Raw genomic sequence first — 23,189 nt, 5'->3', positions numbered from 1 at the left:
GGCAGGAATAGCCGGAGGGTCGACGGCAATGGCAGCAGGCATGATGTGAAGGGGCTCAACACATATTGTAAGGTCGCGGAAGGCAAGCTCCGCGCGTGCCATGAACCAGGTGCTGACGAGGCCGATGTGGGCGGGCCCAGGAGCGTTCCCCAAGCCGATCGATCTTCTGCCCATGGCTTACGCGCCGCTCTGATATCGCTGCCCCTGGACGCTGTGGACGCGAAGTCTGGGCGACGAGTGGGACTGAGGTCTCGTCCCGGCTTGGGTTGGCGCCACCTCCAACGCGTGTACTCGCAATCACGGCCATACTCCCCGGCACCATCCAGGGTGCGGCGACGGCGCGGGCGCAGGCATTCGGGGCGCAGTGTTCGGGAATGGGCGGCCTGTCGCAGTTAAGCCCGACGGCAGTAAATCCGTCTCAAGGCGAGCTCCTCGCCCAGTTTTCATCGAGATCTTGGCTCGGTGATAGGCTGGACCGGCAGGGTCGGGTCAAGGGTTGCTTCATGGAAGCAGATCAAGCAGTGGCCCAAACACATCGAGGGGCTTATCGTTGCGGCGTCGAAAGACAACCATCCAAGTGTCGATGTGGTGGGCAGATGGGGTAATTGGTCGCACGACAAAGTTACGCGGCCCGAGGCGGCGTCGACGTCAGCACCGGCACCGCCAAGCTCGCGGTTCTGCTGGGCGGAATACATACGCGGCACCTGCTATCCTTCACAGAACTTTTGTGAGCTTTCTGGGGACTCCACAGTCATGTTCCTGCCGGCCGGTGACTTGCCCCTGTCTGTGCCGCTGTCCACGCGTCCTGCTCGTGTGTCTCGGCGTGATTCCCTGCAGCTGTTCTCCTCGTCTTCTGCCAGCGCTTTTACATCTCCTCTCGATTGCAAGCAGCCCTTGGTCCCCCATATGTTGCTCTTGAGGTTCGCTTAGGGTCCGCAAATCTTCGATGGAAAATCGCAGTTATGACTTCCTTCTGTGGGTCCCCTCATGCAGCTGCGATCGAGGCACAGACCTGTGAACGTAAGCGATGGTCACCGCGTCGAGGATGAACATGTCCATGCGCCGCTTTCTTGAAAATCGCAAAGTCTGCAACAGGAACACGAACATGTACGGAAAGAATAGCTTATGAACGTGGCAGTAGTGCGCCACCAGGCCAGCCCCATTACTATTTCCAAAATCTCGCAGCATCGTGAAGCAGTGTGTCGAAATCCAAGTAATCGTAATCGTAATCGAAATCGAAATCGTAATCGAATTGGATCATGTTATTCCAATCGATCGTTCCGTCACAATGCGTCGTGAAATGCGGCGGCTCATAGAAAAGTCCCGCGACCGGGGGAGTTCCCTACTCCGTTGCAGTTCCGACGGCAGCACTCAACACAAACATTAACTTTCCAAGCAACCTCAGCCTTCACAACGGCAGCTTTAGCTCACTTGGGAGAGCGCCAGGTTAGTAGTCCTCGACGAACCTTCACATCTCCAACATTCACTAACCCTGCGATAGACTGAAGTCCACTTCAGCCAACACAGCCATCTGTGCGGTATCTGGAGGTACTGTGTTCGATCCACAGAAGCTGCAAGGAAATATCCTTACCAATCCAAGATTGGTTAAGCCTCATCTTTTTGCTCTTTCTTTTTGCTCACCGAACTTACTTTTTTTTTTCTTGGCTTCTCCTTGCTATGAGGGGTTGTGTGTGACGAGAGCAGAGGATGTAGGAGTTGATAAATTATTGTTGCATTACTCATGAAAAATCATCCTACCGTCATACGCATTATATATGATGCTTCCCAGTTGGAGAATCGAATCAGAACGCCCAAAACGATGATCGGACCCACCAAAAATGCATCTTCCTTAGACAGAAGAGAAGAAGAAAAAGATGTGAAAATAAGACGAGCTCCTTAGGTTCCAGTCTCCGTCTCGACACCCGGCTTCCTTCCGTCCATCTTGCCCGTAAGCTTGTTCTTCAGCCGCCTCATGCCAATGATGCCCTCGTCTTTCGCGAACTTGGCGTTGCGTGCAGGCTTCCACTGCATCATGCCACGCTGCTTGCGGGCCTCGGTGCGCTTGTTCTGTTTGTTGACGTCGTTTGATGACTTGCCGCTGCCGCTGCCGCTCGTGGTACTATCCCCCGTGTAATTCGTAGAAGACGTCGTGTTCGTCTCGCCCGAGGTTGACTTGCGGCCGCCACCAAGCGCATTGCCGTCCCCACTGCGTTGTTCATCTCCATTCATATGTTCCGCGTCCTGGATGCCTAGATCATCTGAGCCCGAGTCCGCATCTTCCTGGTCATAGTCGCTCTCGTGGTCCTCGTCTGAGCTGGGGTGATTCGGGTCGTGTATCGGGCGGTCGCGGCCAGGCTCGCGACGCTTGCGGCCGGCAGCGTCCATGTACGCCTTGGGGTCTTCGCCGAAGGCGCCAGACCAGTCGGTACCATCCCTGGTGAGCCACTTCGTCTTCTCCTCCTCGGGCGCCTCTTTGAGAACATCGCGTCCTTGCGTGAGCGACTTGTCGTGTAGCTGCTTGATGCGGTCGGGTAGCTCTTTGTCGACGCGATGCTGGCGCACGCCCTCGGCCATGCACGCCTCCCACGTCTCGTACGTCTCACGCGAGTCGTTGTCCATGATGAAAGACTCGTGGCTCTCATCAGTACCGGCCTTGAACCGACCTGTGAACTGCAGGCGACCGACTTCCTCGAGATCCTCGAGACCGACTTCGCCTTTGCAGTTGTCCTCTGTTATGTAGTTCTGGGTAAGGCGAGCTGGGTGGGCGCACTTCCAAATGGGGACATTGACGGGTGTGTCCTCGTTGTCGATGAAGTGCTGGAGCCAGATAACGGCGTAGGCGTCGGCCTTGCGCTTGCCGCTGACGTGGAACTCAAAGACGATCGGGGAGCGGTAGCGGTACTTTACGGGCAGACGGACTTCGTTCTTGCCGTCCTTCTTGGCCAGGTCATAGTACATACCATCGCCTTCTTCCAGCGAGCGTGCCTCCGTGCGGGCAATCTTTGCAGTGGATCCACCGGTACGCAGGCGAAGCTTAGCATGGTGGTTGTAGTTGACTGCTAGAATGCGCTCGGACGAGAACTCGAAGGTGCCCACATCCCATCCAAGGAGATTCGGGGGAAGGCGGGTCTCAATGCTGCGCCAGAGCAAGGAAATCCGAATGCGGCCAAAACCGATGCCGCCGTCGAGCGGATACCAGCGCGTGACTTGGGAACTAGTCTCCAGAATATCAGAAAGCTTGAGAGGTACGACACCGAGGATGGGGTCATGTTCCCGGTTACGGGAGTCGCGAACAGTAACGGTAACAATTCCAGACCTCCAGTCGCGCATGAAGCGTTCGGTACCGGCGTTGAAGATTGGCTGAGAGGTGACGGCCTTAGCACGTGTGCGGTACACCAACTCGTCGTTGTAGAGAAGTGTGCAGTAGCTGGTGGGCAGGTCCTTTCCTTCTTGTTCCGTGGTTTCTCCATAAGGCTTGGCTGGCTCGAACTCCCTGCCACTGCGGCTGCCCTGTGTTCCCTTGATGTTCTCAAGTTCTAGGTTGACAATCTGGTGGACGACGATACTGCAGATACCGCTGGGCCAGAGCGGGTCAGGAGGAGTATGCTGGACTGCATCATCATCTTCAGTGTTGGTGACACCCTTCTCATCCTGCAATTCTGGCTTGTCCTTGAGCCCGTCCGCAAGAGCATTGTTCTTGCCATCCGTACGGAGCTCAGGCCTAAACTTAGGCTTGCTAAAGTAGCCAACTTCCCAATGAAGCTCTCCTGGCATCGTGCTGTCGGCGTCCATGCCAGCCAGTTTGCTCACTTGCGGGTACATCTTTCCGGGGTGTTGGATCATCTTTTGCATCGAAAGTTCGACCTTGCCAACAATGTCATCAGCGCTGTGGCGGTCAGAGTCCCAAAGTTCCACGCTCAGATTTTCATCGGCCTTGATCAGCTCGGGCGTTACAAGAAGACTGAGTTCTGTTAGTTTCATGAACTGCCTCTAGTATCGGCAGAGTAACTTACGCGGTAGTTTCTTCCCAGACGGGGTTCAAATCATCCGTAATGACTCGGGTGCAGTACATGGGCTTGCCATACTTGGAGAAGGACAGGGTGATGTAAGGGTCGCTGCCACCATGCTTGCTGCCACGCTTGTCCTGCTTGCTCAGACCAACAGCACGGTGGATGCGGATCCACATAACTCCAAGAGCCTGAACATCCTTCTGGATATCATCGCCTTGGAGGATGGCGCGCATATCAATGGACATGGATTTCGGCGCGACATACATGCTGGCTGCCGCACTGATGGCGTAATTGACAAAGTTGGAGATCAAGGGAAGATTCAGGATATTGATACCCTTCTCGACCATGGGAATGCAGCCGGCCTGGACTTGGGGAGTCCCCATGAGAGTGAAGGTGAGAGTCTTCAGGAAAGGAGGCTCCGGAGTCAAGTTCAGACGCAAGCGGACAGTACCAACGAGACCTTGCAGCTCCACGAAGATAGGCAAAGGAACTCCAAACAGTCCCTTGACTCCCAAGTAGAAGACTAGCTGCATGTGCATGTTCCGGGCCTTGTCTGACGCACGCTTCCCGGACGGCTTGGCGTGGTAGGCAAAGGAGCACTCCAGGTTGTAGTAGTCACCACCTTCTTCATCAGCAGCCGCCTCCTGTGGGTCCTTTGTCTTCTTGTTCTCCTCATGGATCGACTTTTTCATGTCCAGCATATGCGAGTCCGGTAGCGCGCGCAAGCTCAGGATGCGGATAGGGTTGCTCCCTTGGTTGACCTCTGCGACGCGGACATTTTCAATGACTCCTGGCACCGAAGCCTGCATGACGTCTTCGAGCGTGTCGGCCACACCCTGGAACATGTCGGGGTTGATCAACCCCCAGACAATTCCGAGGAACGTATTCATCCATTCGACTGATTCGGGAATCAGATTGGCAGATGCCTGCTACACAGTCAGAACATTCTTCGTGTGGAATCCGGAGGGTTTCTTACCGTTTCGCCACGAGTCTTCTCGCTCTCCCATTCGACCTCCCGTCCGCTGCGGATGACTTCTTTCATCCACAGGAAGACGCCTGAGGCCACGCAGAAACCAAGCGGAACCAGTCCCAGCATACGGCCGCCGAATATCCTGCCTACGATTATGATAGCCGCGAGAATTCCGACGCACAGACCGGTGGTGCGCTTCTCCATAGCCTCGAAATATGGTTCATAGCTGACGGAGGGGGTGGGATGGAACAGGATGTTTGTCTTCTCGCCGTGAATGGGCACGTCGGACGTGGCGCCCTCCTCGACAGGGTCCGGGGGTGCAGTGACATCCTGGTTGTGTTTGTATTCGGGGTTGGATTGAGAGGCGTCCGTCTTGACCGGCTGTGGTGGAGTTAGCGCAGCTACAACGAGAACGGACACGAGCGGGGAAGCATACTGTATCCTTGCCCAAGTTCGCATTTGGTACCGAGAGCTGCAGCAAGTCAGATTTAGATTCCCGAAAACAGCAAAAGCCACGCGTGCTTACCTGTGGGTTATCAACCTCTTTCATGACATCCTTCTTGACATCCTCGATGACGACCTGACCACCGGTCGTGGGGTCGGTGACTTGTTTCTGGGTGCCTTTGATGCCACGGGGGTTTTGGTTGTGGGCAATGGCATTCTGCTGGCCAGAGGGCTGCTGTTCGAACTGCTTGTCGCGTTCCTGCTTGTCCTTGTCTAGATTCTCGAGGAATTTCCTGACGGTGGGAACGGGGTTGGCGCCGGAATAGTGGCCGCCCGGGGCGTGCTGCTGCTGCTGTTCGGCCATGATGGATGGCGACAGGTAGCGGTCGCGGGTGGTGGGTGAAAGCGAGGGAGCAGGTCAAGGGACTGCTTTCGCCGATGCGCGGCAGAGTCGTGGGCCTGCAGCGTCAATCGCGAGGAGATGGGGGCAGGCAGAAAATAAGTTAGGCTCGGCAGCTGCGCAATCATGCGGCGACAAGGGGAAGAATCAGGATTGGCGCAAGCAAGGAAGGCGTTTGTCTGGCGTCAGTAGCTAGATCAGCGCGTTTCGTGCGGAAAGCCACAGCAATGACATCATGTGGCTACCAAACGCGCATTCACACGTCAATCGCCGCTGCCTGGGCCAGCCCAAAGCGTGCCACGGAGCGCCAAACAGGCCATTCGTCCGCCGCCTTAGCCGTATGGGGCTCTGATGCCCTGCTTTCAGCTCTGGTCGAGCATCGAGCTGCGGCGCCTGAGTGAGCAGCAGCGATCCGGCGATGGGGTCCCGTCGATCGCCGCCGGGGTGCCCAGGCCCCGCCCAGCGCCCCGCTGGCTGACCTCCCCCACCGTGCCCACCACGGTCACTACCTACGAGTCAAGCCAAGTCGACAGCAAGCCATGTCGGACAACCAGTTCACCCTCTTCACCAACGGCAGCTACTGCCTGGGCGGCGAGCTCGTCGACGACCACCTCGTCATCTCCGAAGAGACCGGCCGCATCCTGAAGCGCACCGGCTACATTGGCGGAGAGATCGTGGACTTGGAGGGGAACATTGTCGCCCCCGGCTTTCTCGAGCTGCACACAAACGGCGTCAATGGCTTTCACTTCACCCACTTTGAGAACGAGACCCAGTACCGTCGGAAGCTGGAGGAGACGGCCGAGCACTATGTCTCGCAGGGCGTGACCGGATTCTGGGCCACAATCCCTACCGTGTCTCCTGATACTTTCCAGAAGGTTGGTTGCTGCTTTCTTTTTCAGAGGTGGTCCTCCTGCGCGTTATTCCTTAGCATAGCCATAGCAATCTATCTGAAGCAGAGGAGTTATCTCCGTACATTGACGTCAGATTGCTGGCTTCATGCTGCCCATCCTGGTCCGTGTCTCTCTTGTATACCCAGATACGCTAAGTTTAGTGACCTTCAACCCTCTAGCCTTAATCGGCTAATTTCTTCTATACTTTCCCTTTCCATCATCTCTTATGAGAAGCCTTCGATTTCAAGCCTACCTATCCCCAGTCTCTCCGTTTCCGACAAACTAAGAAAAACAATCAGACTCGAACTACAGTAATCTCACAATTGCATAGATCCTCCCGTCTCTCGAGCCCCGCTCCTTTTCTCCCAGCAGTGCCTACCTCCATGGCGCCCACGTCGAAGGACCCTACCTCAACCCATCCAAAGCAGGCGCACACAATGCAACCCTCTTCCACGACCCCTCAACCACCACCTCTCCCGTCACCATCTACGGTACCTCCGGCCTCCCATCCATTAAGCTCGCCACCCTAGCGCCCGAGCTCCCCTCCAGTACCACCCTCATTAACACCCTCACCGCCAACCACTCCATCCGCGTCTCACTCGGCCACACCACCGCCACCTACGCCGACGGCCTCGCCGCCCTCAACGCCGGCGCCACCTGCCTAACACACACCCTCAACGCCATGACATCCCTCCACTCCCGCCACCCCGGGCTAGCCGGCCTCATCTCCCTGCCCTCACCCCAGCAAGAACAACAACAACCCCCACCACCTTACTACACCCTCATCGCCGACGGCCACCACCTCCACCCCTCCACCGTCTCACTCCTGTACCGCGCCAACCCCTCCCGCGCCATCCTCGTCACGGACAGCATCGAACTCGCCTCCCCAGCCATCCCCGCCGGGACCTACCCGGGCCACGCGCAGATCGCGTCCACCCAACGCAAGATCACGCACGACCCGCAAACCAACGCCCCGTATCCCTCGCCCAAAGCCGTCATCGACACCAACGACAACAACAACAGCAACGGAAACGGAACCGAAACCCTCATCGGCGGCTGCGGCACCCTCGCCGAAGCCGTCCGCAACCTCGTCGCCTGGACCGGCTGCACGCTGCCCGAGGCGGTGCGCACGGTGACGGAGAACGTGGCGGCGCTGATGGGCGTGGACGGGCCGGACGCGCTGGGAGGTGGCGGCGGGGTGGGGTCGCTGCGGGAGGGCAACAGGGCGGATCTGGTCGTGCTGAGCGAGGAGGGCGAGGTTCTGCAGACGTGGGTGGCGGGGCGGATGGTGTGGGAGAGGGAGGGCGGGTTGTGATTTGGATTCGACTACCCGTGTTAGTATGGTGCGATATATCTGAAGCAGATGCGGGTTGGGCTCAAATAACATTGTCGCCTTTGTCTTTTTCTTTCTTTCTTAACTTTGGTGGCTTGCGGGGAAGGGGTTGAGAATGCATTACGTCGGAGAGAGATGAAATCAAGAGACGGTGGAACTTAATGGATAGATGTTCAAAGTTCTCTTTACCTTTACTTTTCTTTGATTTTCAGATTGTCCAATCCGCGTTTCGAAAGATCGTAGAGTCATTCTCTAGCAAAGTTCCAATAGAGTGCTTCTGCTGGCTGAAGTTTTGATTATCCAATTTCCGCGGAGGCTACTACTCTCCTTTGTTTGTGGGCAGTTGAAGCAGGTATCCGGACATATGTAGACCTAGACCTTCAAATTACGCAATATGTCCAAAAATAATCTTCCACTGCCCGTGACGTTGATTGCTTTATCTGACGGCAGTTGCAAATTATGCAACTACAATGCTCTCGTATCTTAAAAGGAAAACACGCATGCCTTCGAACCAACCGATGCTACCCTACCATGCTCCTTCACTGTAAAGTGTTGCACTGCCATTATGCAGCTTAGAAAGAAAGAAAAAACATCATAACCATACAGCCGACTGAGCTTACACATCACGGAACTTTACTTGCTTTTGGTCATGCTCCAATCTCCCCTTGCAAAGGCCGCTCGCTTATTTCTTCGCCTTGCCCTTTCCTTTTCCCTTCTTCGGCTTCTCGTCTTCCTCATCATCGTCACCATCTGCAGCCGCGGATTTCTTCGTCGCCTTCTTCCTCGGCGCGGCCTTCTTCTTCGGTTGCTTGATGTACTTGTCCTTTGTGATGTCACCCTCCTCGTCCTCTTCCTTCTTCGCATCCGGTTCGTCCACCACTTCACCTTCATCTGACTCCTCAATGGCCTCTTCTAGATCAGGCTTCTCCTTTACAGCCTGCTTGGGAGCGACGATAGAGGAGGCCTTCATGAAGGGGATGGGGTGAGATTGCTGGTTATACCTGTAGGAAATCACAAATCAGCTCACCATTTTCAAGTCGCTGTCTGCTGTTAGGGTGATACTTACAGTCTTGTGAAGGTCGCCTTGGATTGAGACTCGATCTTGACCTTCTCCATGTTCATAGGGCCCACACCTAATTCCATGATCGCATCGAAATCTTCCTTGGTGAGGAAGTAGCTGTCCATAAGCTCGATGACTTCGGGCACAGCTTCCTTGCCTTCTACCTCAAGTTTCTTGACAAGCTCTTGCCAAAGCATAGGAACGTACTGCTGACGGGTTTCATGGCGATCTCCGGATGAACGTAAACGCATATGGCCCTGGATTTCCTTGACCATGCGTGTAAGCTTCCCTTGGGAACTGTTTTTACCCAACCACTGCGGGAAACCAGTCTTGTAGCCAGCCATGCTGCCGGCCACGAAGCTCGCAGGCCGAACAAAACTGAACATAGCATGGGTTGGCATAAGACTCCACTGTTGCTGAGAACCATGGATCATTCTGTCGACTAAGTCCCCGTCACTTATGCTTTCCGCTGCGTTATCTGCCAGTTCTAGCAGCTTCAAGTTGCGTTCCTTGCCCTGACAATTGCCAGCACGTATAGGGTTGGTGCCAAGGTAGTTCTCCTGAAGCATGAGGTAGCTCAGCTCGTGGTCATTGAAGTAGAGCTCGGTCTTGTCGTTAAGCGTGTGCTTGCTGGTCTCCGAGAACATGTGACCTTGGAGGATTTTGCCGACAATGTCCCAGGGCTTTAGGATGATGTGCTTCTCCCATGCCTTGGACATTTGCTTACTCTTGTCGAAATCCATGGCTTCTTCGTCGAGCTTTGCAGTAGAAACCATGTTGACGACTTGCCGAATATCCGCACTAGTCCCTTCGATCAGAGCGTCGATGACGTTCTTGGGCATCTTGAGACCCTCGCGGTACGCAATGGTCATGATTCTTGACCTGATTTGATCCGTCGTTGGGCGTCTGAATGGAAGGTCGTAGGTAACGTAGTCGAAAGGCTTCATCTTTGGCAAGCGGCGGTCGTTGCAGATGAGGATCATGGGGATTTCAGACTTCTTGCAGACAGCGGCAAGAGCTCCGACTCCACCACGGTCACCAGCAGACATGCCATCAACTTCATCCATGATGAGCACTAGCTTTTTCTTCGACTCCTCCACTTTCTTCCCATCGCCCGCAAAGTACCCGAGGATCGAGGTCGTCTCGAGGACACCCTGCAGACCTTCCTGTACAAGCTTCTTGCTCCGGGAATCGCTGGCGTTCCTCTCAACGACATCGTACCCTTCAAGTTTGGCGACAAGGTGTGCTGCAGTCGTTTTGCCAATTCCTGGCGGGCCGTGAATTATCACAGCCCTGAAAAGGCCACTTCCGTCAGGACCTCCCAGCTTAAAGCCCTTCTTCTGGCTCTTGGGGAAGTTGCGCAGCCAGCGTTGAAGCTTTTCCACTTGGGTCTTGTTTCCGCAGATCTGAGTCAGCTGAGAGGGCGCATACTTCACAGTCCATAGACGGTTGTCTTGAGCCGGCTGCGAGCCCGGTGGTTGGGATCCGGGTGCTTGGGAACTTGTTGCACTTGAAGCACCAGCAGCAGCCTTGCCGCCACCAGCGCCACCAGCACCACCCTTGCGACGCTCTTCTTTCTCTATCTCTGCGGCCATTTCCTTGATCTTCTTCTCTTCCGCTGCCTGTTTCTTGTCATACGCTGCGGCAGCCTTGCTGTCACCCCCATTAGCAGGCAGTTTCTTGATGAGAGCAAATAGCCCCTCTTCATTGATAGTCTTGAGGTTGAACTGCTTGATCTTCTGTAGCTTGCTGGGACCAGCATCACTTCCTAGGACAACATAGCTGGTTTTGCTACTCGGCCCGCTCGTGACTTTTCCGCCATAGCGCTTAACCAGTTGTTGTCCGGCTTCACGATCAAGGTACTGGAGCAGACCGGTAAAGACGAAGGTCATCCCTGCGAGACAGTTCGGCTGTCCGTCAGGAATGTCGAGCGCTCCGGATTGAGGCGCCGGTCCAGAATTTGCAAGAGCGCCAGCCTTGAAGGGATTGAATTTCTTGGCGTCTCCGTCCTTCGGGGGCGGAGTCGGAGCTCGCACGGTGGGGATACTATCCAGAAGCTCTTGTATGGCGGCACTGTTCTCAGGCTCGTCCTTCTTTGCTTTCTTCTTCGCCGGTGTTGTCTTTGTTGAAGTGGAGCGACCGCGGCCTTTCTTGGGTGGCTCTGCCTCAAGCTCATCATCCGTCTCCGCTGATTTGCGCTTCCTACCCGCCTTCGCAGCCGGTTTAGCCTTCTTCGCCGGCTTGCTGTCAACAATCTCTTCATCGTCATCTGGGACTACAAAGTCGTCCTCAGGGTTGGCGTCCTTCATGTCAACATCTGCTTCTGGCTCGGAATCATCCTCCTCCTTGATCTTCTTCTGTCCCTTTCCGCTTGCTTGCCGCTGTGGCAAAGACACCGGCTCGTCTTCAGAGCTCTCCTCGTAATCGTCCGCGTGCTTGCCCTTCTTCTTGAAAGCAGCCGTGAAAATGTCGTCCCCGTCCTCCTCATCGTCCAGAAAATCCTCATCCTCGTCCTTCACTTCGGCGTACGCGGCAGGTTTCTTCTTTCGGGCGGAGGTACGGGTCGGAGTGGCAGCAGTCTTGTCGGCGGCTTTGGATTTCTTAGGTGTGGACTTGGGCGTTTCAGTCTTCGCAGCGGCTTTCGAGGTCTTGCTGGGGGCGGAACGAGCGGGTTTCTTGTCGCCGAAAAAGGCTGAGACCGTGGTAGCTTCACCCTCAGGTGTCACTTCACGCTTGCTAGTTCTACGTTAGCCTGTGATCGTACGCAATGGAGATCAGCACTCACGCTTGCTTCTTCGGAGCTGGCTTTTTAGGCGTTGCTTTCTTGGGGCTGGGTCTGTGTCAGCATGAGCGAAACAACGAAGGGGAATGACATGACGCACGGCTCGTCTTCGTCGTCCGAGTCTTCAACGACCTTGCGCGCTGGCCTTCCTCTCTTCTTGGAGGCGGGCTTTGCCTGCGAGCGGGGTGCGTAAGCTTTCGGGGGCATTGCTTCTTGCGATGTTGACTACGGTCAAGATTCGATCGCTGCGTTTTGTACAAATACAAACAAAAGCGAAAGGTTTTGGGAAGGAAAGCGCAGGACTAATCGGACTGTCGCAGTTTAGGAAAGAGCGACGCACCTCCTCTTTCGCAGGCTGCGCAGCAGGCTTGCCGCCAAAAAAGCTTCTGATATCGGCCGGCATATTTGCAGGGGATAGCAACAAGAGCTCAATTCATGAATTGCAGCTTGTCGTGGGAAGGTGGCGTGGTGTGGTTGCGGAACGCCTCCAGGCAGGCGGACGGGCAGACGAACGGAGCGGCACGTCGACGCGTGAATGGATGATGATGTCGCGCCCGGGCGCGTCTACCTAGGCACCACCCTTGGCACTTCCACAGCTCCGAGACGTTTCTCCGCGCAGTGGTCCGAGCGCCCTGGAAATCGTGAAGCCGCAGCTTGCTCGTCACCTCCGCGCTTCCTCGGGTGCATCCGCCATGCCGTCCCCCGGATTATGCCCTAACCTTGGGGCTCAATTGCGACGAGGCCTCGCTGCCGCACCCGCGAGACCCCAGTGCCGTACTGCATCCCGCGTCCGGCGCCTCCTGCCGCCGCTAATCCCAACCTCGCAGTCCTCCAACATGCCCGCACCACCGCCGCACGCCCGTCCATCGCGCCCTCCTCGATCCTAGGCCCGGCTCTTGCATCTCGGCCTTTCAGTACCACTAGCCCGCGCCTCGACTGGTTGCTTCCCCGGTCTGGTCACAACAAGAAGGATCGCAAGGGCAGACCACGCGTGCCTACCGGCGGCTCGATGCGCGGCACCACCGTCGTTTGGGGAGATTACGGCCTGCGTCTCAAGGACCACGATCGCCGTATCTCGGGGAAGCATCTCAAGATCGCTGAGGATACTATCCGCAAGCGCTTACGTGGTTTGAAGTTCCGCCTGTACACGCGCATCTCTGCAAACATCGGCGTCTACACTTCTGGCAACGAGTCGCGTATGGGTAAGGGAAAGGGTAGCTTTGACCACTGGGCCAGCAGAGTGGCGATTAGCAAGATTCTGTTTGAGTTGAAGGGTGAAGTCCACGAGCAGGTAGTGAGGGATGCGTTCAGGTTGGCAGGCACCAAGTTGCCCGGTACGTCGTGTTGTAGTGCGGTCCAGGAAATTCGCCACTAACGTTCCTTTAGGTCAGTACGAGTTCGTCAGAAAGGGTGATCCGCCCGTCATGGGTATCACCAAGGTTGGCGGCGATGTAACCGTTGAATCGCTGAAGAGACCACGCAAGAAGCTTCCTCTCGAGCAGACTGCTGAGCGGATCTCTGCGACTACCGCTCCATAGATTGTACAATAACACATGCGCGAATGAGCAGATATCACCGGTTTTCAGCGTTGACCATGGATCTTTCGACCTTAAATCATGAAAGTTGACTGATGGTGTTTTTGATCACAACGCAGAACGTTCTTAGGCTTCCAGGCCATCTGTAAGATGCTGACTTCAAACACAATGGCAAGTTGTTGAGATTTCTCAAATCTCTCTTGCCAAGGAATATGCACCCTACCTATGTACGTAGTTGAGTCATATCAACAGATGCATTTGTCTAGTTTGAATACTTACATCTACGTCCAGATAACTACTTCAGCTGCCCATGAAAAAGAAAATCATAATATCCATTATGTGACACGGAAGGATAAAACCCTTCGTGATTACCGTGCCGTGACCTCCGAAGCACCAACATCGAACAGTAAACGACGGATCTCCCCAAACGCTCCCTTTCTCGTACGGCACTCTGAATGAAAGGAAATCCTATCCACCTCCGCCTCGCCTCCACGGCTCTTCTGGTAACTTGGGCCGTTGTGCAAATGGTCTCCTAGGTTCAGGTGTCCGACTGCGACTCCAACCTCTTCTCCAACCTCTCTTTGGCCTTAGATCGAATTCTTTGTCGCTCGCCACACGAAAGCCCTCTCCGATGAAGTCATCTTCCCCTAAACGACCATCCCCAACCGCATCATCTCTGATCAGCCCGTCTTTACCTACTCGGTCTTTTATCCTACCGACACAACCGGTATTAAGACCACCGAGACCATCGAGACCATTGAGATCACTGGGGGCACTAAGACCGCTAGGGGCACTGAGACCGCTGGGACCGCTCATTGCTCTCCTGAAGCGTTGAGGGACTTTGTCACTCAGCCTTCTTGCAAATCCCGGCCTTCCATTGGCCCTGCGGGCCATGACTGCTTCTCTCTCCAGTCGATCTCTCTCTCTCCATTTCTTCTCTTTCTCCTCCCTCTTCCGCGCCCTTCGTCTCTTTCTTTCCAATTTCTCTTCCCGCAATCTCTCCTGCACCTGTTTCTCGACTTCCCACCTTATCGCCTGCGACACCACCTTTTTCACACTCGTTGCGCACAATCCCACCGCCGCTGTTCCCAGCGCGCATCCAGCTACCTCCGATGGTGTGCGCGGCGCACGGATCGTGCTCAATGGACCCGCAGTGCTAGCTGGGGCGGGAAGCGCTGGTGGCGTCGAGGTGCGGTTACTGTCGCTATGCTTCTTGCGCCGATGCTTGCGCTTGTCTTTCGCGCGATTATCCTCAATATCGATGCCGCTGTCCCCGCCAACATGTCTGCCATCTCGCGGGAAGTTCCTGGGATTCAAATATTGCGAGAATCCATCCATGTTTCTCAAGGGCCAGTCCCTTGGCATGTGTCCATCAACCTCTTCGTCGTCGACATCGAATAGATACGGCTCTGGCTCCGGCTCGGGCTCCAGCTCCGTCTCCGTCTCCCATCCGCCGCCTCCTCTTATAATCTCGAATCCAGCTCGTCTCCCGGGTGAAACGGCCTTGCCAGACCGGCCGTGCCCTCCTCCGCCACCACCACCACCACCAGAACCAGAACCGGAACCAAGGGCCGGATGACCTGCCGTCCCCCTCACCCTCTCCCCCTTCCTCCTCTCCCTCGCCGCCCTCGCGTAGTCGAAAAACCCACGGCCGGGTGCACCGCGAACGAACCCATCGTCCCCCTCTTCCCTCGCGCCGCCATCGTCGTCGTCGTCGCCGTAGCTAAACGTACGAATGCTGCTGACCTCCCAGCGCGGGCTCCACGGACCACCGCCGCCGCCTCCGTCCACCGCACCCTCCACAGGCACCTCCTCGTCATCACCACCGTAATCCGGCCCAACGTATTCGTACCCAACCCCTTCGTAAACCCCCTCATCGTACACGCCATCGTCGCTCCTCCTCATCGACACCTCCGTCCCATCAACCGTCGTCGCATCAGGCAGCGGAGGCGGCGACGGGGAAAACGTATAAGATGAACCGAGTGTGTTGTTGTCCCTCCTTCGCGTCTTGCCGTTTCTCAGCGCCGCCGCAGCGGCGGCGGAGGCGCCGGACCGCTTCATGCCCCGCCCGACCAACACCGATGAGCCGCCGTCCACGGTCGTCGTGGGGGCAGGCAGGGGGAAGAGCAGTGGCGAGAGTCGTTCTTTTTGTTGTTGTTTCCCTCGGCGAAATCGTGGTGTAAGTTCAGGTGGCGGCGGCGATGGCCATGGAGACTCTTCTGTTGCCGACGCCGCTGGACCGAGGCCTTTGCTCGATGCTTCCTCATCGATGTCCGGGTGGTGGTGGAGGTGTTGGTGGTGGAGATGATGGTGCAGCAGCGCGGCTTTTCTGCTTCGGGGGTGGACGTCGGTTGGTGGCGGTGCTGCTGCTGCGGAGAAGCGTTTGGTCTTTGGTTGCGGTCGCCGGTCAAAGTGCCTTTGTGGGCTCGAGATGGTCGAGGCGGGCGATAGGATGTCGTCCGGCGGTAGCCTGTCAGGGTACAGAGGCATTTGTCGTGACAGTAGTGGTAGCGGCGGCGACGGATGGTGTGGCCAGCGGCTGTTGGTGTTGGTGTTGGGGCGGGGACGCCTGTCGCGGCCGCGCGGGGGTTCGTACTCGTGATAATAGCGCGGCTGGTGGTGGTATTGCAGAGGGTGGTCGGCCTCCTTTATGCTGTCTTTGCGCACACTGATCGGTGGGTCCGGGATCTGGAACTGAGGGATATCCGACTCCGTGACGACGGACTCGTCGACGTCTTCGTAGAGGATGTTGGGGTCGTTGAGTGCCTCAGTGTTGAAACGGAAGCCGCGAGAGATGTTGTCACCGCTTTTGAACTGGCTGGTGCGGTCACGGTGGGTGCGGTAGTAGAATGGGTTGTGGTAGTAGAGCTCGCTGTCAACTCTGCTGCCACTGTAGCGGTTGCGGTTTTGAGGCGGGTGGGGTAATGACAATGATGACTCTTCCTCGTTGGCCATTGCCGCGTCGGTCGGAAGCTGGCTGCGGCGGTAGCGGTGGGGGTTGCGCTGGGGATGAAAGAGGTGATGGTGATCGCCGTGTGGAAGATCGCGGTGATTATTTTTGCTTTTGCCTTCGAGATTTCCGTTGAGTAAGAGGTTGTGGTGACGGCTGTCACGCTCATGCTTGTGGGTCGTCCCTTCCTCTGCGGCTGTGTCGCTTTGGTGGTTGATGCCCAGGGTTTCGAATTGCTTTTTTATACAGTCCATTGGTATTTTGCGAGTATCGATGTCAGGTGCATTGACGACAGCTGCTCAAGCTGTGGTGGCTAAAGGACTTTCCGCTTGGAAATTGAACATCGGTCTCGAGGATTTCCCAACTCATGACTGCTCCACAACATTCACTGCGTTGTGGATGTGGGTAAATATGATGATCGTGGTCGTGGTCGCGTATCATAGCTTGCGCGGGGTGGTAAACGTCAAGCTGGGAGCTTTTGGTGATAGGATATTCTTGGTGGGATGGGCGCATATAATGCGACTAAAGCATTAATTCCATTAGAAAATAGTATACAAGAACAGAAGCATCGACAAAGAGAGGGAAAAGACCGGGAAGGAACGGATGAGAGAGCAGGAGGGAAAGAAAGAACGTGGTGGCGTTGAGAAGGCGGCAGTAGCTGCTAAGAGACGTGGCAATGCGTAAGCTGGGGCGAGTGTGACCGATGCAATGACGCAAAAAAGGCCGAGGCTCGAGCTGTTGCTGCAAGGCAAGCCCTTGCCGGCATCTGTAACAATAGAGTTTAGGGATTGCCGTTGGAAGGTGTTGGTTGGGCTTTGCTGCAGACTTGGCACACGGATGCGAGTGGCTGCATTGCCGTATACCGCTAACGAGGTAGCTGCATGCTCACCGATATTTCCCCCGCCACGAAACCAAGGCAGATGACAGTATTCTTCTTTGGAGCTGCGTAAGATCTGAATCGGACAGGCGTATCGCTGCCATACCACTCCCGGTATTAATTTGGCTTCTTTCGGAGGAGGATTGGAGACCCGTCGCCCGCCACAGTACCGCTGCCCATGAGTGAAATGGAACCACGCAGATGGTAGAAAAGTCGAGACGAGACATCGATTTATCAGACCATCTACTTATACTCTCACTCAGGAGTAGATGCCGCTGGGGTGCTACTACTATCCTGCCTTCCAATTCTCGAGGATGGTGGCTGGGGGCCAATGTGACCAGTGACCATGACTCGGCGTGCCCATGCCGTTTCTGTGGCATCATCAACAGTATGGTACCCAAAGCAAGGTATGCATTTTCACTGCAGAAATGTATTTGGTTCACGTACAAGATGTAATTTCATTCCATACAGTTACCAAGAAGATGCACTCTATCATTTACTCCGTTATCTCACACACACCAAGCGTATCGTACCTCACGCACAAGGCTACGATATTCCACCGTACCGCCGAGGTGGTTCCAGAGTAAAACTAGGCCACCTATTATCGTACACCATTCGACGTCACTGGACCCTTTGCATCTGCAGCTCGTACCTTGTGACCCGGCCACTAGTTTTAGTGTCCTATCGTGTCATACACAAGGATAGAAATCCAACACTGCAAACGCAAGCTAATGCCATGCAGACGCACAGTAATTTCACGTGTGAGAATTTGCCCTGGAGGATGCGCTGGACTTACGTCGGCATTCATTTCCACGTCGGACCATTTGGTACACATCGATGCCGTCGATTACAAACGCAGATGAACAACATATTTCGTAATCATTTACCGGCACCATGAACCTGGTCGCACTCAAACATCTGTCTCTGGCGTGACTGTCCAGCTGCTGGCGTAAGTACTTTCACCTTCTCGGTTACCATTGGAGAAGCATGAATCTTCAGCGTAATAGATTACTGGCCGGAAAAATGGAATAGAAGTAAAAAAAATTGTGATTTTCTTCATAATAGGAATTTGACACTCTTGCGAGGATGAATTTGTTTTAATCTGCTCTGAGATATGTGTTACGACTTTCATCATTTATTAAGGTGGTTGCAAAAGAACTGACCAACAGAGATTATGCACCATACATACGTAGGTAGTTGAATACTATATCGGGATGCGAATATACAGCCTTAAAGCATACATTTACGTCCGGACATCTGCTTCAACTACCCATGTGGGAGAACTCGGGAAAACTTACATCTACGTCTGGACATTCGCTTCAAGTGCCCACGTAAAAGCCGCTCAAAATTTCCACAACCGACTGTGCCACTTGGTAGTCTACAAACAGTTTTACTGTTTTGTAATTTCTATAGAGACACTATATGCTTTCTTTATGGGTAGCTGAAGTAGATATCCGGACGTAGATGTGAGTTTATAAACTAAACAAATGCATCCGGATATTGAATTCGACTACCTACGTAAGTAGGGTGCGATATCTTTAGTAGGATATGTTTGAAATGTTCGTCTCCTTTACAGCTCTCCGGGGGGCTACGCTGCTTCGGTTTGCCAAGGAACAACACATATGCAAAGCACCTTATATTTTGATTTCTTTCGTGTACAGGGTATCTCGCAGGACGACCGAAGAACTTTGACGCCAAGTCATAGGGAGTTGAAGCTCATGTCCAGATGCGAATGTTCACTTCCTAGCCAGACATCTGCGTCTGGCTAAAAGCTTCAACAACCCACCATATTTACCCTCCTTTGTTTCCTTACCTTTACAGATTGACCACTTCGATTACAGTCTTACTCAACAGTGTCCAAGCTTCCCTTGCCAACGGTCGACGCAGTAGCGTCCGGTCCCTTCTGCTGACGCAACTTCTCCTCGAACTTCGCAAACTCCTTCAACGCTACCTCTTCCTCCTCATCCAAGACTTGCTCCACACCCGTGACTTCTGTACAACCAGTTAGCAAACGTTCCTGTAATAAACAGAGTAGGGAGCACCTCCCGGTAATATAATGACTTAGCATCGACTCAATACCGTTCTTGAGCGTTACGGTGGAGGAGTCGCAGGTCCGGCAAGCACCCCTGAGCTTCAGCATGACGATCCCATCCTGGAACCCCCTGAACTCGATGTCGCCACCGTCCTCCTGGATCGCCGGCCTGATGCGCGTCTCCAGCAGCTCCTTGATCATCCCGACGACCTCGTCGTCGTCCTCGTTGTACGCCAGGCTGTCCTCAGTGCCGCTCTCCTGGCCCTCGCCGGCGGTGCCCTGGGCGACGTTGACCATGGGCTGGCCGGAGGCGACGAACTCGCTGATGATGCTGAAGACCTCGGGCTTGATGTGCGCCCACGGTACGGAGCTGTCCTTGGTGACGGTGATGTAGTCGGCGCCGAAGAAGACGGAGGTGATGCCGTCGACGTTGAGCAGGTTGGCGGCCAGCGGCGACGGGTACGGCGGCGCGAGCGTCGAGCGCGGGCTCATGTACTCGAGGAAGGTCGAGGGGAAGTCCTCGGGCAGGACGCGCGTGTTGGGGTTGAACTTGAGGGCCTGCAGGTCGAGTGTCTCCGTTAGTTACTGCTGCGCGATTCATAAGGCTCCGTCAAACTGTTTGTCCAATGTATCGTTTGTATCGTTGATAGGACAATGCACGTTGGCCGAGGGAAAAACGTACGTCGGGGTTGGGCGTGTTTTCGGTCTGGATGAACATCGTCCGCCGGCTCTCAACGGCGCCGAATCGTGTCGCACTGCGGGCGGGCATCGAAGATGGGCTTGGTCTGTGGCGGATAGACACGAATGAGGCGGGTGACGACGTCTGGTGAAGGCATCTTTGAGCAGGTCTGGCTGTGGCGAGCCTCTGCATTGTCCGTGAGCTGGTCGAGGGTCTAGCTCTGGTGAGGGCGCGAATGGCCGTTCTGGGCACGGCGGAGGTCGACATGGTGGGAATAGTTGTCGCGGGGACTGGTTGGTGTTCTTCGAATGTAGGATAGGCTCGTCGACGAACAATGGTGTTGAAGTGAAGAGGTTGTCAGGGTAGGAACCGAAATGTTGAAGATGACGTCCGAGCTAGTCGATCGCCGCGGCGATTTCTCAGCAGTGTGCACGTGATTACTTCCTCTTCTCCGAAATTCGGGCTTCTCTGATTGGCTGAGAGCTGCACCACTCGGTTCGCTCGTGCCGAGCCTTTCCATCATCCTTTTTGAGCGTTGTTGAAGATGCGCTGTTGACTATTATCAGCAATAGAAAACCATCTGTTAGATACATGAAAGTAATGTTCTGGTTTCACTACTCGACGAGACCTTGCCTACGGGATTCAAAAGGTTATGCATTCCTCTATTTTCCTCCGGAAATGATACCGCTCCCAACTTTGCGCTGGAAATGCTACGAACTCTTGTAACTATTAGTTTTCGGGTGATTGTCGACGATTCGATGTTTGGCAGAAAGAAAATTAAAACCCAATTAGCTGTATGCATGAGCTGCATCAAATCGTAAGAAGTTTTTGATTTTCCCATGGTAGTAAACAAACCTCCACTTGATAAAGGATGGACGAGCTACCGATATCAGTAAGCTTCGCAATCGGTCCCGTGAACACACCATTGTCCAGGCCCAGCGACGTAGCCCCAAGTCGGACCACGTGGAAACGAAAAAATTTAGGTGTTCGTACTGGCCACGGGATCCCCATCATAGTATCCCGGACGTGTGGAGTATCTGTCGGAAGGCAGCGGATAGAGCCATCAGTGAACGAATACGACGATCGGTGCATGCAACTTCTGCACCTCACCTACATATAGCAGCATGAGCTATAATGCCCGTCCGGCGTCTGGGAGAGGACGCTTCTAGAAACATTCTAGTCCATCGGGATGCCTCGCTGGGAGAAGCATCAATTCAGGTACCCTCGGGCCATGTACTTGGCTGCAACAGCTTCCCTGTCAGAATAACCGATCCGCAAGATTAGCGGGGGGTGTGTTTGTTTCAGGCAAGGAATTGGCACAGCTGCATAAAGGAGGTGAAGGCCCTCGGTCGGATGCTTCCTGAATCGCCACCGGGGATGAAAAATGGTCACTAGCCACTCCTATGCCTTTTCCACCAGGGTTTCTTGTCTTGACTGATGTCGTGAAATGGAAGCGCGTCCGCCATACATCACCATCTGCATCCAGAAGCGCGGGCAGGCGTCATTCATTCTCTGGTCAATGTCGAGCCATGCGACTACGTCTGAGACCAACATCTCGGGGGTTAATCCGGCTATTTTATTGGCGTGCAACCGGAGCTTTAATCTCACGTGCAGTTCAGAGACTTGGTTGGCCGCTCTGATCGGGTTGAGCGGCAGTGGTTCCCGTGTGGGGAACGCATGACGGCACGGTAAAACAGCCACTGGCGGTCGGCCATAGCTCAGATCTGGTATTGTATCCGCAGAAGCAGCGCGCGTTCCGTTGCTGACCTCCTTGATGAACGCGAAACCGATTGTGACGAGTTATTACTTGGCGGTCCGGAAGAATTGCTTCAGCTACTTTTCCTGATAGCCCAATGAGTAACCAGCCTCTTTGCCTTCGTCCTTCATCCCGACGTTCGGGAGGGAGAATCGGCTCCCAGAATAATAGTGCACCGGAGGCCTCTTCGTCGTTCATAGTGGCGCTAGAATGGCAAAGCGGGCGGTCGATCGATCTGTAGAACGGATGCGTGTTGACTCAGGCGGCACCGGGCTGCGGTCAAGACAAGAGGTGCTGGGGGCGACCGGCGCGGGCGGGTCCAAGCGTTTTGTCTTGGTATACTTGGGCTATAAATCTTATCTTCGGCTCCACTGGCGTCATGAACACACAGACAAGGTGATCTCGGGAGGCCTGGCTGAGGGTGCACGACCGAGCTCAATCAGACGAGGCAGAAGTGTTGCTCACCAGTGAGGCTTGCGAGGGCTAGGCTCATCGGCGAAGCGGTACAAGTCAGCTGCGGGCAACAGGCTGCGGGCAACGGCCTTGTGCGGCTAAGCAGTACGACGAGGTAGCGACTGGAGTGTTGCCGACGCAGGTTCTGTGTGTCCAGGCAGCAAAGGCAGGCCCTAAGCGGATCCAGGAGACCGGTGCTCGGTGGCTCGGAGGCATGCCATCCGGTAAAGAAGGTGGTGGCAACTGGGTTTCATTGGCCTGGTCGGTCCGCGGTCGCCAGCAGGATGGTGCGAATCTCACCCAACTCCGCAGGCGGCAAGGCGGAAGCGGAGAAGGCAGAGGGGACACGCAACGTGGCACAGACGAACCAGGAGCGAGCGGCGTGACCGTAGCCAACTGGGAGGCGGAGACGAGTGCAAAGGGCAGTGGATGCAAAAAGCGAGGGCCAGTGTCTACGATGCGCTTTGGGCGGCCCACCACCCCCCACTCCCCACTGCAGCGTCGTCCCCATCGCGGGGCCCCAGGCCCGGGTTTTGCGGTCGGCCTACAGCTGCACTACCGACATAGACTGACCGCCTACCGGGACTTCGAGCCTCCTGCTCGGCTCTAAACCGACCGACATCAGAGAAATGATCCTGCGAAACGAGGCATTTCACCCCTGCTCCCTCTCGGTGCCGCGACTGCAGCCCTGCCCATGACGAAAGAGGCGTCTCGGCTGACTGCCAAGGGCAAGCCACGCCGCAAGCCATAACGGCCGATCGCTTGTCGCTGCAACCTCGACGCTGGATGCCGCGTGTTTCGCACGCCTGTGCAACCCTCTGCCACGAGGCTGCATTTCCACGGCATGTTTGCCAGCGCAAGAGCTGGAGACACTTGCTGCCTGTTCACCGGTGTCGCCCAGGGAAGCCGGAAGCCGGAAGCGCGGGAGGCCTCGTCGAGGGACCGGCTTCTCCATGTCTCACGAACCTGCTGAGGGCTGACTCGAGTGCGGAGAAGCGTGGGAGCCCCATGGACAGAA

General features: G+C 55.3%; 5 protein-coding genes across 5 annotated transcripts; 2 read left to right on the top strand and 3 right to left on the bottom strand.

Moving 5' to 3' along the window:
* Nucleotides 1–1,896: 1,896 nt before the first annotated feature.
* Nucleotides 1,897–5,788, bottom strand: SLS55_006444 (uncharacterized protein; the record flags this gene model as incomplete). The annotated part of the gene is made up of 5 exons (XM_066777873.1): nucleotides 1,897–3,961; nucleotides 4,014–4,936; nucleotides 4,987–5,361; nucleotides 5,417–5,452; nucleotides 5,507–5,788. The coding sequence occupies 5 exons, from the start codon at nucleotides 5,786–5,788 to the stop codon at nucleotides 1,897–1,899; spliced, it is 3,681 nt and encodes a 1,226-aa protein (XP_066631968.1).
* Nucleotides 5,789–6,363: 575 nt separating this feature from the next.
* On the top strand, nucleotides 6,364–8,029 carry SLS55_006443 (uncharacterized protein; the record flags this gene model as incomplete). Its single annotated transcript, XM_066777872.1, has 2 exons — nucleotides 6,364–6,699; nucleotides 7,046–8,029. The coding sequence occupies 2 exons, from the start codon at nucleotides 6,364–6,366 to the stop codon at nucleotides 8,027–8,029; spliced, it is 1,320 nt and encodes a 439-aa protein (XP_066631967.1).
* A 700-nt stretch (nucleotides 8,030–8,729) lies between these two features.
* rfc1 (DNA replication factor C complex subunit Rfc1) lies at nucleotides 8,730–12,096 on the bottom strand (the record flags this gene model as incomplete). The annotated part of the gene is made up of 4 exons (XM_066777871.1): nucleotides 8,730–9,048; nucleotides 9,114–11,843; nucleotides 11,893–11,937; nucleotides 11,990–12,096. The coding sequence occupies 4 exons, from the start codon at nucleotides 12,094–12,096 to the stop codon at nucleotides 8,730–8,732; spliced, it is 3,201 nt and encodes a 1,066-aa protein (XP_066631966.1).
* A 629-nt stretch (nucleotides 12,097–12,725) lies between these two features.
* On the top strand, nucleotides 12,726–13,427 carry mrpl16 (mitochondrial 54S ribosomal protein uL16m; the record flags this gene model as incomplete). The annotated part of the gene is made up of 3 exons (XM_066777870.1): nucleotides 12,726–12,750; nucleotides 12,777–13,223; nucleotides 13,276–13,427. The coding sequence occupies 3 exons, from the start codon at nucleotides 12,726–12,728 to the stop codon at nucleotides 13,425–13,427; spliced, it is 624 nt and encodes a 207-aa protein (XP_066631965.1).
* Nucleotides 13,428–19,094: 5,667 nt separating this feature from the next.
* On the bottom strand, nucleotides 19,095–20,001 carry SLS55_006440 (uncharacterized protein; the record flags this gene model as incomplete). Its single annotated transcript, XM_066777869.1, has 3 exons — nucleotides 19,095–19,243; nucleotides 19,313–19,841; nucleotides 19,966–20,001. 3 exons carry the CDS (start codon nucleotides 19,999–20,001, stop codon nucleotides 19,095–19,097), a joined length of 714 nt encoding a protein of 237 aa, XP_066631964.1.
* Nucleotides 20,002–23,189: the final 3,188 nt, after the last annotated feature.

This window comes from Diplodia seriata (genome assembly GCF_021436955.1).
Source record: "Diplodia seriata strain FDS-637 chromosome Unknown scaffold_6, whole genome shotgun sequence".
In the NCBI taxonomy this organism is placed as follows: Eukaryota; Fungi; Ascomycota; class Dothideomycetes; order Botryosphaeriales; family Botryosphaeriaceae; genus Diplodia; species Diplodia seriata.
This window is presented reverse-complemented; position numbering and strand designations above follow the sequence as displayed.